Here is an 18000-nt window from a genome sequence, read left to right on the forward strand (position 1 = left end):
GATTCAGATTTCATTGGTCTAAGACCCCAACATTTAAAAAAAAAAAAAAAGCTTTTCTAGTGATTGCTTATGAATACATAAGCATGGTTGAAAACCACGGCTCAATTAAAATCTCATTGGATGGCCATGGCGATCTGACGACTTCTAGTTCTCTCTCTGCTGTGAGTGTTGAAGCCAGTTGCTTCTACTCTCTCAGGCTGTTCTCTTTGAAGGTGGAAAAGGAGGAGACTCAAACCAGACGTTCTCAGAGGGCGCCAGCTCACTGACTCATCAGGTCCTCACACAGGGTGAGAGGTCAGGAGAACCCCAGGTCTCCCAATGCACTGGGTGCAGCCACACCACGCCCGAGCGCCAGGTCCACTTAGGGCAAAATCTATGGCTGGCACCCGCTATTAATTATTGTTTCCCAATTTGTCAATACAAAAGTGCTTCCATAGCCATACTGCCTTACACATTACACAGAATTTCAGTTAAAAGTGATTTAATGGCCCTAGCTGGTTTGGCTCCGTGGATAGAACGGTGGCCTGTGGACCAAAGGGTTCTGGGTTCGATTCTTGTCAAGGGCATGTACCTCGGTTGCAGGCTTCTCCCCGACTTGGGCCCTGGTGGGAGCGTGTGCAGGAGGCAACCAATCAATGTGTTTCTCTCAAGTTGATATTTCTCTCTGTCTTTCCCTCTCTCTCCCACTCTCTCTAAGAAGTCAATGGAAAAATATCCTGGGGTGAAGATTAAAACAAAACAAAACACACAAAAAAATGATTTAATGATGGTGAGAGTAGTTTTCATTGTAAGGAATTTGGAAGATTGTGGAAAATATAAGAAGTGAACCCTAATGTGCCTAGACCTGGTCTTTTTAGCAGCCTCATTTATGAGATCTCAGCCGAGTAAGTGACATCATGATCAAATTATTCCCACAGAAGCAGGGAGGCTGGGTGTCCTGGAGGGCCCTCCCCACAAAGTCCGTGGTTGAAGCCCTGTTATTACCATGTCTGGTACTTAGAGCTCCAAGCCAGGACTGAAGGCAACGTGGACTAATGGGAGCGCGGGAACCACAGCCTCTAAACTCGGGGATTCTGACGGTGCTTTTGTGCCTCATTGTACTGGTCCACTTGGTTTCTTCTGCGGATTCCCCGCTGTGAGTTCTCTATGACATTTCTGCACTACTTTGAAATATGCAGGTGGAAGAGTTAGTGAGAAGGCTTAGCCCTTTGCTTTCACTGAGAGTAACTGAGTGACCCAGATCTTTCCTTCTTTAGATATACACACATAGTAGTCAGGAGAAAGGGCTGGAACCAGACGTTCTTGGTTCAAATCCAACCAGTGCCTCTTTACAAACCGAATGTTTGTGTCCTCCCAATGTGAGAGTATTTGGAGGTGGGCTCTTTGCCTGTGATTAGGGTTAGATGAGGTCAGAGGGTGAGACCCCTTGATGGGATTAATGTCTTTATAAGAAGAGGAAGAGACCAGAGCTCTTTCTTTCTCTACCATGTGAGGACACAGAGAAGGCAGCCATCAGCAAGCCAGAAATGGAACCAAATGGGTTGGCACATGATCTCTGATGTTCCAGCCTCCAGAATGGTGAGAAATAAATGTCTGGTATTTTATTATGGCCTCCAGAGCTGACTAAACAGCCTCTAACTAGTCATTCTCTCCATCTGTAAATAGAGATGATAATAGTATCTACCTCACAGGTTTACTTTGAATTAATGATAAATTGTGTGTAAATAAAACACTGGGCATGGTGTTTGGAACTTAGTGAGTGCTCAGAAAATGGGATGAGGATGATGAATAATAAATAATGAAACTTTGCTGCTTTGGGGTATGGCTACCTTCAGGACAGAAACAAACACATGTCCTTTTGCTTGTCTTTTATGTGGATTGGTCCCCACAGGAAAGCTCGGGTGCTAAAAGGTCCAACCAAACTGATGCTGTCTCTTGTCACAATGAAGATTTTGCTTCGTTCCAAGTGTTGTCAGTGCCCAACAGTTCCTGGTCCTGTTAGAGTGTTGCATAAAGATTATAGAACAGTGACTCCTCAGAATTTCTCCAACTATGAGTCCATGAAAAAGGACTTCAAACTGGAGATTCCAGAGTATTTCAACTTTGCTAAAGATGTCTTGGACCAGTGGACCAACATGGAAAAGGTACATCGCAGGGCCAGTCTACACTGCCCGTCTGGGAGTGATTGTGCCCCGAGGGAACATGTGGCAATGTCTGGAGACCATTTGATTGCCATGACTTGGGGGAGGGTGTGGCTAGTGGGTAGGGGTATTGCTGAATATCCAGAATGCACTGACCAGTCCCCCAGCCATGTCATTCTCCCAGCACAGGTCACTTCTAATTTAGCCTGAGGATTAGAATCCCTTTATATTTCTCCCAATGCTATATCTATGTCCTTGGAGTCACTTTTCACTCTACTCCTTTTTGTATTTTTAAAAAACATATAATCATACATTTTTGTGACCCAGGCTTTCTCAACCACAGAACCATTATCATATTGAGCCAGATAATCTTTACGGTGGGGGACCTTGGGCCTAAGCCATCAGTTGGACATCCCCCAAGGGCTCCCAGACTGCAAGAGGGCACAGGCTGGGCTGAGGGACCTGCCCCCCCAAATGCACGAATTTTGTGCACCAGGCCTCTAGTCTAGAAATAAGAATCCAGAGTTCTTCCCAAATACTCCATGTGCGTCCTAATGAGCGGCCTGTGACTTCTTCGGGAAAACATTCTATTTGTCTGTTAAAATGGGATTTAGCTGGGTAAGCAACTTTAAGTCTATGGCTGGATTATCTTTCCTCAGGCTGGAAAGAGACCCTCCAATTCAGCCTTGTGGTGGATAAATGGAAAAGGAGAAGAAGTGAGATGGAGTTTTGAGGAACTGGGATCTTTGTCCAAGAAATTTGCCAATATACTTACAGAAGCCTGTGCCCTGCAAAGGGGAGATCGAGTCATTGTTATTCTGCCCAGGATCCCAGAGTGGTGGCTTGCAAATGTAGCCTGCTTGCGAACAGGTTAGTAATGTTTGAAAACTGATCACATTTAAAGCAGGAGATTTTCCAAAACATCTAAGTAATAACGAGACACTTATTTGGGAAAATGGTTTGAGGAACTGTACACAAGATAGAATTATTCTCAGGAACCCTAGAAATATGTTGGAATAAGCCACATCTTTTGACCTAAACTAGGAGTTGGGTTTTTCAAAATGTAATCCTATCTAATAAAAGAAAAAAAGGGTAATTGACCGTACCTTCGCTATGCTTCCAAGTGGCTAATCAGGGCGCTATGTAAATTAACTGCCAACTAAGATGGTGGCCGGCAGCCACGCAGCTGAAGTGAGCAGGAGTCTTGCTTGCTCCAGTGATGGAAGAAGCCAAGGTTCCCCGCCTGCCACAGCCCGGCTCTGAGCTCCGAAAGCAACAAACTTTCAATTATAGAAGCTAAACAAACCCCAGATACCTGCTTTCAGGAGGCCGTGGCCTCAAAGCTGGGAGCGAGCAGGAGCCTGGCTCTCAGCTACAGTGATGGCAACAATGTTTCAATTATAGAAGGTAAATAAATCCCAGAATAAAAAAAAAAAGAAAAAAAGGAGAGGCTGGGAGCTTCAGTTGCTGGCCAGCCTGAAAACGGCCCTCAGCCCCACACCCAAACTGGCCAGGCACCCCAGTGGGCCCCCCACCCTGAAGGAGGTGTGACCAGCTGCAAACAGCCATCAGCCCCTCACCCAGGCTGGCCAGGCACCCAAGCGGGACCCCCACCCTGATCCGGGATACCCTTCAGAGAAAACCAGCCGGCCCCCACCCATGCACCAGGCCTCCATCCTATATAGTAAAAGGGTAATATGCAAACTGACCCTAACAGCAGAAAGATTGGGAATGACTGGTCACTATGACACACACTGTGTGTGATGGGGTAGAGCCATAACCTCCCCATCGGCCCTGTCGTGAGTGTGACAGTGGCGGCGCCCCAACCCCCTGATCAGCCCTACTCTGTGGGTGATAGAGGGCGACGCCCCAACCGCCCCCCCATGGGCCCTGTTCTGTGTGTGACAGGGGAAGGCGCTCTAACCCCCTGATCAGCCCTGCTCTGTGCCTGATACGGGGGAGCTCCCCACCCCCCTGATCGCCCTGCGGCTCTGTGTGTGACAGTGGTGGCGCCCCAACCCCCTGATCAGCCCTGCTCTGTGGGTGATAGAGGACGACGCCCCAACCGCCCCCCCCATGGGCCCTGCTCTGTGTGTGACAGGGTAGAGCCATAACCTCTCCATTGGCCCTGCCCTGAGTGTGACAGGGTGCGGCGCCCCAACCCCCTGATCCGCCCTGCTCTGTGTGTGACAGGGGGCGGTGCCCCAACTCCCCTATCGGCCCTACTCTGTGAGTGACAGGGGGCAGCGCCCCAACCCCCTGATTGGCCCTGTTCTGTGCATGACAGGGGGTGGCGCCACAACCTCCCCATCGACTCTGCCTTGAGTGTGACAGGGGGCAGTGCCCCAACCCCCCAATCGGCCCTACCCTGAGCATGACTGAGGGTGGCATCACAACCTCCCGATCCGCCCTGCTCTCTGCATGACAGGGGGCGGCGCCCCAATTCCCCAATCGGCCCTGCTCTGAGCCCAACCAGGGGCTGCACCTAGGGATTGGGCCTGCCCTCTGCCACCTGGGAGCAGGCCTAAGCCATCAGGTCATTATCTCCCGAGGGGTCCCAGACTGGGAGAGGGCACAGGCCAGGCTGAGGGACACCCCTCCCCCCCGAGTGCACAAATTTTTGTGCACTGGGCCTCTAGTCTATATATATAAAAGGCTAAGTGTCTGTCCGTCCTACCGGTAGCTATGATGTGAATTGACCACCAGGGTGTAGACGCTCAATGCAAGAGCTGCCATGATGCACACTGGACATTTAAAAATAAACGGCACTACGGACCTGGACCCCCAAACCAACACTTGGCCTTCCCCAGTGGGACACAGGCCCCACCACCACCCTGGAGCGACACCCACCAAATCTCAGCCAACGCTGCCAAGACCCCATGGCACAAAATGCAGCCCACAGCCCAGCCCATAAAACGGTCGCTGTGGGCGCAGATACTGACATCAAGTAGCAAAGCCTGGCTTCCTCTCCCTAGCAGCTAGCCTCCTTGGAGTTTCTTCAGCCCCGGAACCGACGTGCCTTATAGCCAGGTGCAAACACACTTTATAGACAAACAAATGTCTGTGGAGCGTTTTCCCTGCCTCGTCTCATTGGATCCTCACAGAAGTCCCGGAGTAGGTCGCTAGGAGACTCGGTAGAATCTTACTTTCTTTTCATTAGCCAGACACAAACAGGGATATTAAAATGTTTCTTCTAATTAATTTCCTTTCAATGTGCATGAATCTGTGCACTGGGACACTAGTAGTTTCATGAAGCGAGTGCCCCTCAACAATTAAATGTGCTCATACCTACTACTTTCTCCTCCTAAGGACCAGCATGGTCATCTGAAACCCAATGCAACCACAGACCTAGAGACCCCCCAGCTCCTGGGCACGCCTTTGCTCTCCCCGATTATTGCCATCACTCTGTGACTCTGCCTTCCTAGCCAGTTCCTGCACCTTGGAAAGCTGATCTCCGAATGCCCTCCAGAGCCCCTCTTTTCTCATTTCATTGCCTCACCTCACTACACGTTTGCCGTCTGCTGAATGGATTTCCCCAAAGTTTCCCTAATTCTGTATTGTCCTCCCCAATCCAACTCATCCTCCATCGACAGAATTCTTTCTAGAACACTCATTTTTATCCTAGCAATAGGCTGCTTGACTTTATTTAATAAGTTCCCATGGTCTCCCAGTTAAATCTGACCTGCAGGTGTCATGGAAAGCTCTAGCCAGCTTCTCTTTATTCTCATTTCCTCCCCCGCATACTCCATGCCAAATGGTTTCCTCTGAGATTCTCGACCTTTCCTGCCTCGTGGCGCTTAAGCACACTGCTTCCTCGCTTGGAAAGCCTTCCCCACACTCAACACCTAGACAACTCTTGTTAGACTTTCAAGGCCTGGCTTCAGTGTCAGCTCCTCAAGCCGCCCGGCCTGCTTGCTCCACTCTAGGTGCTTTCATTTTTAGGCTCACCCCAAACATGCATGTCTGTTAGCCTGTGCTCTATTGTCTGGTGTATTTGCTCCCACATCTGTCATTCTCACAGGACTATGTAAGCTCTCAAAAGGCAAAGACTGCCCTAGCCAGTTTTTCTCAGTGGATAGAGCATTGGCCTGTGGACTTAAGGGTCCTGGGTTCAATTCTGGTCAAGGGACATGCCCCATTTGTGAGCTCGATCCCCAGTCAGGGCGTGCAGGAGGCAGCCAATCAATGAATCTCTCTCATCATTGATGTTTCTAACCTCCCTCTCCCTTCCTCTCTGAAATCAATAAAAATATATATTTTTTAAAAAGGCAATGACTATGATACATTCATCTCTGATCTCCAGTGATTGGCATATAGTAAATGTTCAGCAAAATGTTTGTTGAATTAATATTCCTATTGTCATAATAAATCATTATAGTAAATAGCCATTATTAATTTATTATAGTCATTACTTGCATTGCAGAGAGTTATATACTGTTATCTCATGTGTACATTTAAATTATATGTTGGAGTTGCATAGTCCACTTTTATTTTATTTATTTACTTATATACTAGAAGCCCAGTGCATAAAATTTGTACATGGAGGGTGCGTTGTACCTTAGCCCAGCCTGCACCCTCTCCAATCTGGGACCCCTTGGGGGATGTCCGACTGCCTCTTGCAATCTAGGACCGCTAGCTCCTAACCGCTCACCTGCCTGCCTGCCTGATCGCTCCTAACCCCTCTGCCTGCCTGCCTAATCATGCCTAACCACCTCTGCCTGCTTGCCTGATCACCCCTAACTGCTCCCCTGCTGGCCTGATCGCCCCAACCATCTCTGCTTCTCCTCACACCTGGGACCTGGGCTTCCCTCCCTCTGGCCGGCTGCAGGCACCCAGGACCCAGGCCGGCTTCACAGCCGCAGGGGACCATGGGCGGGCTGCTTTGCCTGGGCCACAGCTGCAGGTGCTGGCACCTGGGACCATGAGGTGGGCAGCTTGTCCCACTCCCGGGCCTCAGGCGCAGCCACTGGCACTCAGGACCACAGGGCGGGTGGCTTGTCCCTCTCCCAGGCTGCAGACTGGCTGGTCCCCATTCCTCTCTCGTGAGCTCATTTGTGCCTTGCTGATCCCCATTCCTCTCTCCCTGGTGTTGAGTGTCTAAGCTGTTACAGCATGATGGCGTGACAATCATTTGCATATTAGCTCTTTATTATATAGGATTTTTACTTTATTTTTATTGTTGACATTATTATAGTTGTCCCCATTTCCCCCATTTTGCCCACCTCCACCCAGCCCCTGCCCCTGTCCTCTGGCCATCACCTCACTGTTGTCTGTGTCTAAATAGTCCACTGTGACAGTTTTTGGAAACAAAATGATTGCGTTCACAAATGCTGCGTAAGCACATTGTCTTATAAGAGACTGATTGCCAGGACCACAGATGCATTCACATTAGCTCAGGCAGGAAGAACTGCTGAACACCTACTGAGAACCTTGCAGAAATGAAGTGCAGGAGGAATAGCGGTCTCTGCAAGGACCCAGGCTCTTCAGCAGGCAGCTGCTTTCTCGCTCGTGCTCTGGAGCCACAGGGCTCTTGTCTTCGTCGTCTAAGCGTCGCCCCTTTGACTTCTTTCTACTAACACATGGTTTTTCTGTTCCCTTTCATTTGGCCGGCACGTGACTGTTTGCCACACAGACTCCTCAGGCTCTGACCCTATCCGTCCCATCCAATAATCCACTCCATCTCTTCAATCAAATACTTGAGGCAAATACTTGAGGCATGGCTTGGGTTAGGCCGCTCAGATGTGCTCAGAGGCAACTTCCTCTGATAGAACATGGTTCCTGAGGCTGTGGGCAGGAGAGCAGGCAGAATCTCTTGGAAGGAGAGAGAGGTGATGAATGATAAGTCTGTTATACTAACTACTAGAGGCCCGGTGCACAAAAATTTGTGCACTCGGGGGGGGAGGGGGGTCCCTCAGCCCAGCCTGTGCCCTCGCAGTCTGGGACCCCTCGGGAGATAACGACCTGATGGCTTAGGCCTGCTCCCGGGTGGCAGAGGGCAGGACCAATCCCTAGGTGCAGGCCCAATCCCTAGGTGCAGCCCCTGGTCGGGCTCAGAGCAGGGCCGATTGGGGAGTTGGGGCACCGCCCCCTGTCATGCACAGAGCAGGGCAGATTGGGAGGTTGCGATGCCACCCTCAGTCATGCTCAGGGTAGGGCCGATTGGGGGGTTGGGGCACCGCCCCCTGTCACACTGAAGGCAGGGTCGATGGGGAGGTTGCGGCGCCACCCCCTGTCATGCACAGAGCAAGGCCAATCGGGGTTGGGGCGCTGCCCCCGTCACGCACAGAGCAGGGCCCATCAGGGGGGTTGGGGCTCCGTACCCTGTCATGCACAGAGCAGGGCCCATCAGGGGGTTTGGGAGCTCCCCCCTGTCACACACAGAGCAGGGCCCATCAGGGGGTTGGGGAGCTCCCCCCTGTCACGCACAGAGCAGGGCCCATCAGGAGGTTGAGGAGCTCCCCCCTGTCACTCACAGAGTAGGGCGGATCAGTGGGTTGGGGCGCCGCCCTCTATCACCTACAGAGCAGGGCGGATCAGGGGGTTGGGGCGCCACCACTGTCACACACATAGTAGGGCTGATGGGGAGGTTATGGCTCTACCCTGTCACACACAGAGCAGGGCCCGTGGGGGGGCGGGGGGGTTGGGGCACCGCCCTCTATCACCCACAGAGCAGGGCCGATCAGGGGGTTGGGGCGCCGCCACTCTCACACTCAGGGCAGGGCCGATGGGGAAGTTATGGCTCTACCCCGTCACACACAAAGCAGGGCCGATCAGGGGGTTTGGGTGCTGCCACTGTCACGCTGATCCCGGTGCCAGGAGGCATATTACCCTTTTATTATATAGCATGGAGGCCTGGTGCACGGGTGGGGGCCGGCTGGTTTGCCCTGAAGGGTGTCCTGGATCAGGGTGGGGGTCCCCACTGGGGTGCCTGGCCAGCCTGGGTGAGGGGATGATGGCTGTTTGCAGCTGGTCACACATCCTTCAGGGTGGGGGTCCCCCCTGGGGTGCCTGGCCAGTCTGGGTGAGGGGCTGAGGGCTGTTTTCAGGCTGGGGGTGACTGAAGCTCGCAACCGCTCCTTTTTTCCTTTTTTTTTTTATTCTTGGCCAGCTTTAGCTTGAGGCTTGGCTCCAGCTCTTAGGCCTCCGCTGCTGAAAGTAGGTTTCTGGCCTTTGCTTACAATGTTGTGATCCTACTGGCTGAAGTCCGGCGGTATTTGTTACATAGTTTCTTAAACTTCAGGCTCAGAGGCCTGCAGCGGCAGACGGGGAACGTTGGTTTCCTCCGTCACTGAGGCAAGCAAGCCTCATGTTAGTTTCAAGCTGCCTGGCTGCCAGCCGCCATCTTGGCTGACAGTTAATTTGCATATCGCCCTGATTAGCCAATGGGAAGGGTAGCGGTCATACGCCAATTACCATGTTTCTCTTTTATTAGTGTAGATGCCAGTCTTCGTGGCAGAATTGGAAATGTGCTCAGAAATCTCTTAATAAGTTTCCCCTCTTAAGAAACCTTAGGTAGCCCTAACTGATTTGGCTCAGTGGATAGAGTGTCAGTCTGCAGACTCAAGGGTCCCAGGTTTGATTCCAGTCAAGGGCACGTACCTTGGTTGCGGGCACATCCCCAGTAGGGACTGTGCAGGAGGCAGCTGATCGATGTTTCTCTCTCGTCGATGTTTCCAACTCTCTATCCCTCACCCTTCCTCTCTGTAAAAAATCAGTAAAATATATTTTTTTAAAAAGAAAAGAAACCTTAGGTAGTTGAAATAGCTACAAGGACTTCAGTTCTCGTATTTCTTAGGGTTATATACATATGTGATAAAATGATTAAGAACGGTAAAGGAATCAACACTAATAAAAGAGAAAAATGGTAATTAGCGTACGAGCTACCCTTTTCATTGGCTAATCAGTGCTATATGCAAATTAACTGCCAACTAAGATTGGCAGTTAACTGCCAACTAAGATTGGCAGTTAACTGCCAACAAGATGGCGGTTAATTTGCATATGTAGGCACAATGCAGGGAGGCGAAAGGGAAAGCAGGAAGAAGCCCCCTGCCACTGACAGTGATCGGAAACCCAGGGGGGAGCTAAGAGCTGGGGGGCAGGGCAAAGGCATGCCCCCCCCAGCCATGATCGGAGAATCAGGTGCCTTTTCCACCCTGGCCAGTGAGAGCAGGAAGTAGGGGTGGAGCCAGCGATGGGAGCTGGGCACGGTCGAAGCTGGCAGTCCCGGGAGCGAGGGGTCCCTTGCCTGGGCCTAAAGCGAAGCCCACGATCGTGGGGCCGCTGCAGCTGCGGGTCCCCGCTGCCCGGGCCGGACGCCTCAGCCAGAGGCGTCCTGCAGGGGCAGGAGCGGAGCCCGCGTGATCGCGGCGCCCCCCGCTGCCACTGCAGGTCCCCGCTGCCCGGGCCAGACGCCTAGGCCAGAGGCATCAGGCCTGGCCAAGGAGCCGATCCTGCGATTGGAGGGTGATGGGGGTCAACGCCTGAGGGCTCCCAGTATGTGAGAGGGGCCAGGCTGGGCTGAGGGACACTCCCCCACACACACACACACGTGCACTGGGCCCCTAGTGTTTAACAGATTTGGCCAATAGCTTTCTGGGAAGCTGGGGCCAGGCACATGGGGCCTCACACGTATTGTTAAATTCTTTTTCTTAGGTTAGGTGGTAAGTAATGCATACGTTTATATTTTAAAAGTAAGTCATATAGATACACTGCATAAATTCTGTTGCATGTTTGCTATATTTTGCAATAAAAAAATAAAAATGGCCATGGCCAGGTTGGCTCAGTGGATGAGAGCATCAGCCTGTGGATCAAAGGGTCCCAGGTTTGATTCCAGTTAAGGGCACATGCCTGGGTTTTGGGCTTGATCCCCAGTCGGGGGTGTGCAGGAAGCAGCCAATCAATGATTCTATCTCATCATTGATGTTTCTATATATCTCGCCCTCTCCCTTCCTCTCTGAAATCAATAATAATTAAAAATGTAGAATTGAATGGTGTCTTTGAGGAGTCTTAAAAAGTTTAGAAATGCATTACTAAATGGGAGAAGAGTGGGATGAGTTTTACTGTGTTTCCCCAAAATGAAAGGTGCCGAGTCCTACAGAGAAACAGTGCTAAGCTGTGGCTCTCATGCCTCTGGCCAGCAACATCAGCATTCCTGGGAACTGGTCAGAAATGTAAATTCTCTGGCCCCAGAGCTACTGAATCCCAAACTCAGTGGGGACAGGCAAAACCCAGCAATCTGTGTTTAACAAGCCCTTCAGGTGGTTCTGATGCCTGGTCAGGTTTGAGAACCACGGAGCAGAGGAGGGAAACTGTCTGACTGGAAGCCTTGCAGACATCACAGCCCTGTCTGATATTGACCAGAGCTGGGCACTAGCCTGGCAGGTCAGAAGTTGGTCCGTGTTAGTGCATGGAAAGTACAGCACAGGATCTTGGGGTGTGGCGAGGGGCCCTCATTACCAGGTTTATGCTATGGAGTGGATGACACTACCAACTGATCTATTTGCATGAAGGACCAAAAGACTCTGGCATGAGTAGCCCTTTCTCCCTGTTAAGACACCTGCACGACAAGAGGAAGTTTAGCTGGAAGTGTGTTTGATGAACAGTAACTTTCATCATTTACTGGCACCAGAATTTGAAAGTCCAATCTATCCACCAATCCCTCTATACCCCCCCATACTACCACGCAACAGGTGGTCACTGGGCACTTGCTCCGTTTCAGGAGCGGTGAGGTGTAGGGTCCAGTGGGAGAGAGTCACAAGATATATAAACACATACTGTATAAGTGTGACAAGTCCTAGGAGAGAACACAGCAGCCATCGGAGTGTGTAAGAGGGACCACTGAGACTAAGGAAGTCAGGGTATTTTTGCTGAGACCTGAGGGACGACTCCGCCAATGGAGAAGGTAGGTGATCGGAGCATTCTAGCAAGTGGAAGAGCAGGCGCAAAGGTGCTGAGGCAGGAGGTGACTGGTAGGTTTGAAACGTAAAGCACCTGGTGTGAACGTGGGTGCTGGCTAGGGATCACCGCATCCCGGTACCTAACATGAAGTCCCCCACCTGTGACCGCCTCTAGACAGGCCTGGGTGGGTGCGCTCGGGATGCCCAGCGAGTGTCCTCCTGCCTGCCCTGTGGTGCAGGGGCCCTCCTGAGGCCAGTCCTCTGCTAACATAGCATGTACCAGGTGCAGGTTGCTCCTCTGTGAATCATGTCTGCTTCCACTGACTTCGCATGTTTCCTTCTGACCTTGTTTATGTTGAGTTTATAGTTTAGCTCTTCAGAGGCAGTCTGGTTCCCTTATTTCCAGTTTCTCAGAGAGTTCTATCCGACAGCCCTCAAAAACATACTCTGTTATATCACATTTTAATTTTCCAACTCTTTGTATTATTACAAGCCAAATCCAGTTACACCAGAAATCTTAGTATATAGTTATCTTAAAATATTAATTCCCAATGAGCTGGTCCCTTTCTTTAAGTGTTAATTACCACAGAAAGCTAGTGAAATACCCAATATCAGCTCACAGATCTTTATGAGGCTTCTGTAATGTATGTGGCCCCTCTGGCTTAAAAAAAAACAACATTTGCTCATTCAGTCTTCATGAGAGTCTTATGATTTTTCTTTTTTTTTGGGGGGGGGGCATATTTTATAAATAGGGAGGCCAAAGTTTTCATAGATTGGGGAAACCATAAAAATTCTATAAGAAAACATAGGCAGCAAAACCTCGGACATCTCACATAGTAGTATTTTCAACAAAACTTCTCCTGAGAAACAAAGGAAAATATAAACAAATGGGACTACATCAAAATAAAAAGCTTCTGCACAGCAAAAGAAACCAGCATCAAAATGAAGAGGGAGTCCACTGTATGGGAGAATGTATTTGCCAATGATAAGTCTGATAAGGGGTTAATTTCTAAAATATATAAAGTACTCATACGGAAGATTAAAAATGGCAGCAGAGTAAGAGGATGCTTCTCGGACATGCTCCCAGGAACAGACTGGAAGTACAACTGAAATATGGAAAGGCTTCCTGAATATTCAGTGGAAATCTCACAGGAGAGAGCCCTGATACCCAAGGACCAAAGGTGGAGACCGCATAGAGACTGGTAGGAGGGGTGGAGGCACGAAAGGGTTGGCAGGGCTCCCACAGACGGCAATGGGAGTCCTGGAGAGATAGCTCAGCTGTGTGTGTGGGGGTGGGGGGTTGCCACTGAGACCTCTGGGATCTAATCCCAACGCTGGGCTCCCCAGCAGAGAGCACCAAACTGAGAAGGGTACCCACATAGCATCTAGCTGTGAAAAGCAGTGGGGTGCTTTCTGCCAGGGAGTGGCAGCTGAAAGTTCGGGCACCCTCTTAAAGGGCCCACGCACAAAAATTCCCTGTGGAGCCACTCACCTTGTACTCCAGCAGAGGGTGTGTTAAGTGGACTGGAACTGTGAACGCAGAAGCCAGGACTAGGGACTTGGGGGATAGAGCTCAGAAGGCAGACACCCCAAGTTTCCTGGGCTGAGCCATTCCCTCACACAGTGGAGGACATCTTTCCCACATAGACACCTGCCTAGCCTAGGGGGAAGACAGTTGAGACACGCTATGAGAGAACACTTTGGCCTGAGGCCACTTAAGGCTTTAAAAGTAATAGTTAGCCTCCAGGCAGAAGCTATTGCTCCATCTTGTTGAAAAAACTCTCATCATACCTGTGGATAATTGCCTGGGGGCAATTCAAGTCAGAATCCTATCAGTCTGTAGACAGAGGTATCTCTGGAGGCTTTGAGTCTTTGCCTGATCCAGTTAGTCAGAAACAGCCTTTAACACTGTCCTGCACTAGAGATTGAGAGGTGAAGAGAATCTACCTAAAACATAGTCACAAACCCAAACCAACAGCCAAAATGAGGAAACAGAGAAACAACTCCCAAATGAAAGAACTAGCGAATTCTCCAGAAGAAGAGATAAATGAAGCAGAGATAAGAAATGTATCTGAAACAGAGTTCAGATCAGGTACTGTTTTAACATCAGGTACTGATATTAAAAATGCTCATCAGTATGAAAAAAGATATAATAACTATGAAAAAAGAACAGTCTGAGATAAAGAATGACATAGCACAAATAAAGAACGCACTAGAAGGAATACACAGCAGATTAGGGGAAGCTGAGGATCAAATCAGTGAAATAGAAGACAAAATTGAAAATATCACTCAATTAGAGAACCAAAAAGAAGAAAAACAATTTCAAAAACGAGGACAGCTTAAGGGAGCTGTGGGACAGTATGAAACCTAACAATATTAGAATGGTAGGTGTGCTAGACAAGGCAGAAAGGGAGAAAGGAATAGAGAAGATGTTTTAAGAAATAATGGTAAAAAATTTCCCTAATCTGCTAAAGGAAAAAGTCACACAAGTTCAGGAGGCACAGAGAACCCCAAACAGATCCACACCCAGACACATCATAATTAAAATACAAAAAAATTAAAGACAAAGAAGCTTAAAGGAAGCAAGAAAAAAGAAAACTGTTACCTACAAAGGAGCTCCCATAAGGCTGACACCTGATTTCCCATTTGGCATGAAGTACTCAAGGTAATGGAAAGCAAGGATCTGAGACCAAGATTACTATATCTAGCAAGACTATCATTCAAGATAGATGGTCAAATAAAGAGCTTCCCAGACCAAAAAAAAAAAAAAAATGCTAAAGGAGTACGTCATCACCAAGCCAGCATTATTAAGAAATGCTAAGGAAAAAAACCAAGATTGCTGCCTCGAACAACCACTTCAAAAAAACAACTAAAAGATGGAACGGACATCATCCAGAACCACAGGAAGGCTGGCTGAGTGGAAATTCTACAACTAGGAGGAAAGAGAATATCATACTCAGACTCAGAGGAGGCACAGTGCTGAAGTGAAATACTAAGGTGCGGAGTGCACGCAGAGTGGGCTGGAGGCGGAGGGCACGGTTGCTGTTTTCAATCGGGAGGGAGTTTCAGACTCTGAGCTCCAGATCCGGGCGAGTCTCTAGGGACCCAGACTCAAACGGGAGAAGCAGGACTGTCTGGCTTTGGTCGGAACTCGAAGGCAGCTTTCTCTCCGAGGTTTGCAGCGGTTGCTGGGACTCTGTAAGGCAGAGCCCCTAGGGACGGAACTGAGAGCAGCCATAACTGCTCACTCCGGCCCGCCCTGTAGATCCCCGGGGACCCGCCCCGCCCAAGCCCTGCGCAGAGTCATTTGCCGGATAGCCTCAGGCAAACGCTAGATTAGCACTGCCCTAGAGATCCAGCACAGAAGCTCTCCCACTGCAGACACAACGGACTCTCATAGCCAGTTAGCCTGGAGGTCAAATCACCCCCGACAACAATCAAGGCTTAACTACAACAAGACTGTGCACAAAGACCACTAGGGGGTGGACCAAGAAAGCATAAAAAATGCGGAGACAAAGAAACAGGACAAAACTGTCAATGGAGGATATTGAGTTCAGAACCACACTTTTAAGGTCTCTTAAGAACTGTCTAGAAGCCACCGATAAATGTAGTGAGATCCTCAAGAAATCTAATGAGACCCTCGATGTTATGATAAAGAACCAACTAGAAATTAAGCATACACGGACTGAAATAACGAATACTATACAGACTCCCAACAGCAGACCAGAGGAGCGCAAGAATCAAGGCAAAGATTTGAAATGCGAAGAAGCAAAAAACACCCAACCAGAAAAGCAAAATGAAAAAAGATCCAAAAATACGAAGATAGTGTAAGGAGCCTCTGGGACAGCTTCAAGCGTACCAACATCAGAATTATAGGGGTGCCAGAAGATGAGAGAGAGCAAGATATTGAAAACCTATTTGAAGAAATAATGACAGAAAACTTCCCCCACCTGGTGAAAGAAATAGACTTACAGGTCCAGGAAGCGCAGAGAACCCCAAACAAAAGGAATCCAAAGAGGACCACACCAAGGCAAATCATAATTAAAATGCCAAGGGCAAAAGACAAAGAGAGAATCTTAAAAGCAGCAAGAGAAAGAAACTCAGTTACCTACAAGGGAATACCCATACGACTGTCAGCTGATTTCTCAACAGAAACTTTGCAGGCCAGAAGGGAATGGCAAGAAATATTCAAAGTGATGAATGCCAAGAACCTACAACCAAGATGACTTTATCCAGCAAAGCTATCATTTCAGAACTGAAGGTCAGATAAAGAGCTTCACAGATAAGGAAAAGCTAAAGGAGTTCATCACCACCAAACCAGTATTATATGAAATGCTGAAAGGTATCCTTTAAGAAGAGGAAGAAGAAGAAAAAGGTAAAGATACAAATTATGAACAACAAACATGCATCTATCAACAAGTGAATCTAAGAATCAAGTGAATAAATAATCTGGTGATCATAATAGAATCAGGGACATAGAAAGGGAATGGACTGACTATTCTTGGGGGGGAAAGGGGTGTGGGAGATGCGGGAAGAGACTGGACAAAAAATCATGCACCTATGGATGAGGACAGTGGGTGGGGAGTGAGGGCGGAGGGTGGGGTGGGAACTGGGAGGAGGGGAGTTATGGGGGGAAAAAAGAGGAACAAATGTAATAATCTGAACAATAAAGATTTAATTTAAAAAAAAGATGATAAAAAAAGAAAGTAAGAAACCAGAAACACCAATCAGAAAGGATATATGCACCCCTATGTTCATAGCAGCACAATTCACCATAGCTAAGATCTGGAAACAGCCTAAGTGCCCATCAGTAGATGAATGGATTAGAAAACTGTGGTACATCTACAGGATGGAATACTATGCTGCTCTAAAAAGGAAGGAACTCTTACCATTTGCAACGTCATGGATGGAACTGGAGAGCATTATGCTAAGTGAAATAAGCCAGTCAATGAAGGAAAAATACCACATGATCTCACTCATTCATGGATAATAGAGACCATTATAAACTTTTGAACAATAATAGATACAGAGGCAGAGCGGCCTCAAACAGATTGTCAAACTGCAGCGGGAAGGCCGGGGAGGGTTGGGGGGCAGGAGGTAGGGGGGTAAGAGATCAACTAAAGGACTTGTATGCATGCATATAAGCATAACCAATGGACATAAGACACTGGGGGATAGGGGAGGCTAGGGGACTGTCTAGGGCGGGGGGATAAAATGGACACATATGTAATACCCTTTGTAATACTTTAAGCAATAAATTAAAATAAATAAAAAATAAATAAAAAAATTTTAAAAAAGTAATGCTAAAGGGATTATTGTAAGTGATTGCTGAGAAGAAGAAACACAGAGAGAAAACTAGCCATACAGAATTAAAATGGCAATAAATAAGTACCTCTCATTAATGACCCTAAATGTAAATGGATTAAATGCCCCAAGCAAAAGGTGTAGGGTAGTGGCCCTGTAGGTTAGCCCAGGGCGGGGCAGACCCAGAAAAGTGACCCAGACAGGGAGAAACCAAGATATCGGCATAGGTGAACACCTAAAATTGCTGCCTCGCACAACCACTTGAAAACTACAACTAAAAGACAAAACAGACATCATCCAGAACCACAGGAAGGCTGGCTGAGTGGAAAGTCTACAACTAGAAAGAAAGAGAAAAGCACACTGAGACTCAGAGGAGGTGCGGAAGTAAAGTGCAGAGGTATGGAGGCGCACGTGGAAAGGGATGGCAACTGAGGACACAGTTGTCTTTTTCAATCGGGAGGGAGTCTCAAGCTCCCAACTGCTCTGAACTCCAGTTTCGGGAGAGTCTCTGTGGACCCAGACTCATACAGGGAGAAACTGGACTGTCTGGCAGCGGGTGGAAATCAAGGGCGGCTTTCCCTCAGAGGTGCTTGCAGCGATTACCGGGACACTGAGACCCCGGGCCTCTTAGGGCAGGGCTGAGGATCAGCCATAGCTGT

At 48.8% G+C, this 18000-nt stretch overlaps 1 protein-coding gene across 8 annotated transcripts in view; it reads left to right on the forward strand.

Annotated features, from left to right (window-relative positions):
* The window catches only part of ACSM3 (acyl-CoA synthetase medium chain family member 3), a 75339-nt gene that overhangs the window by 30971 nt on the left and 26368 nt on the right, over window positions 1-18000 (forward strand). For 4 of the 8 annotated variants that reach the window (XR_009452445.1, XM_059692012.1, XM_059692013.1 and 1 more), the window contains exons 1-3: window positions 1557-1578; window positions 1892-2144; window positions 2801-3011. Coding sequence is in view for 7 of the 8 variants with exons in the window: in XM_059692012.1 (XP_059547995.1) it covers window positions 1559-1578; window positions 1892-2144; window positions 2801-3011 (484 nt within the window). In the remaining variant the exon portion in view is untranslated. Of the gene's footprint in view, window positions 1-1556; window positions 1579-1891; window positions 2145-2800; window positions 3012-18000 lie in introns of those variants that run through there. The other 4 variants (XM_059692010.1, XM_059692015.1, XM_059692011.1 and 1 more) reach the window with 3 other exon arrangements.

The sequence above is a fragment of the Myotis daubentonii genome, chromosome 4 (genome assembly GCF_963259705.1).
Source record: "Myotis daubentonii chromosome 4, mMyoDau2.1, whole genome shotgun sequence".
In the NCBI taxonomy this organism is placed as follows: Eukaryota; Metazoa; Chordata; class Mammalia; order Chiroptera; family Vespertilionidae; genus Myotis; species Myotis daubentonii.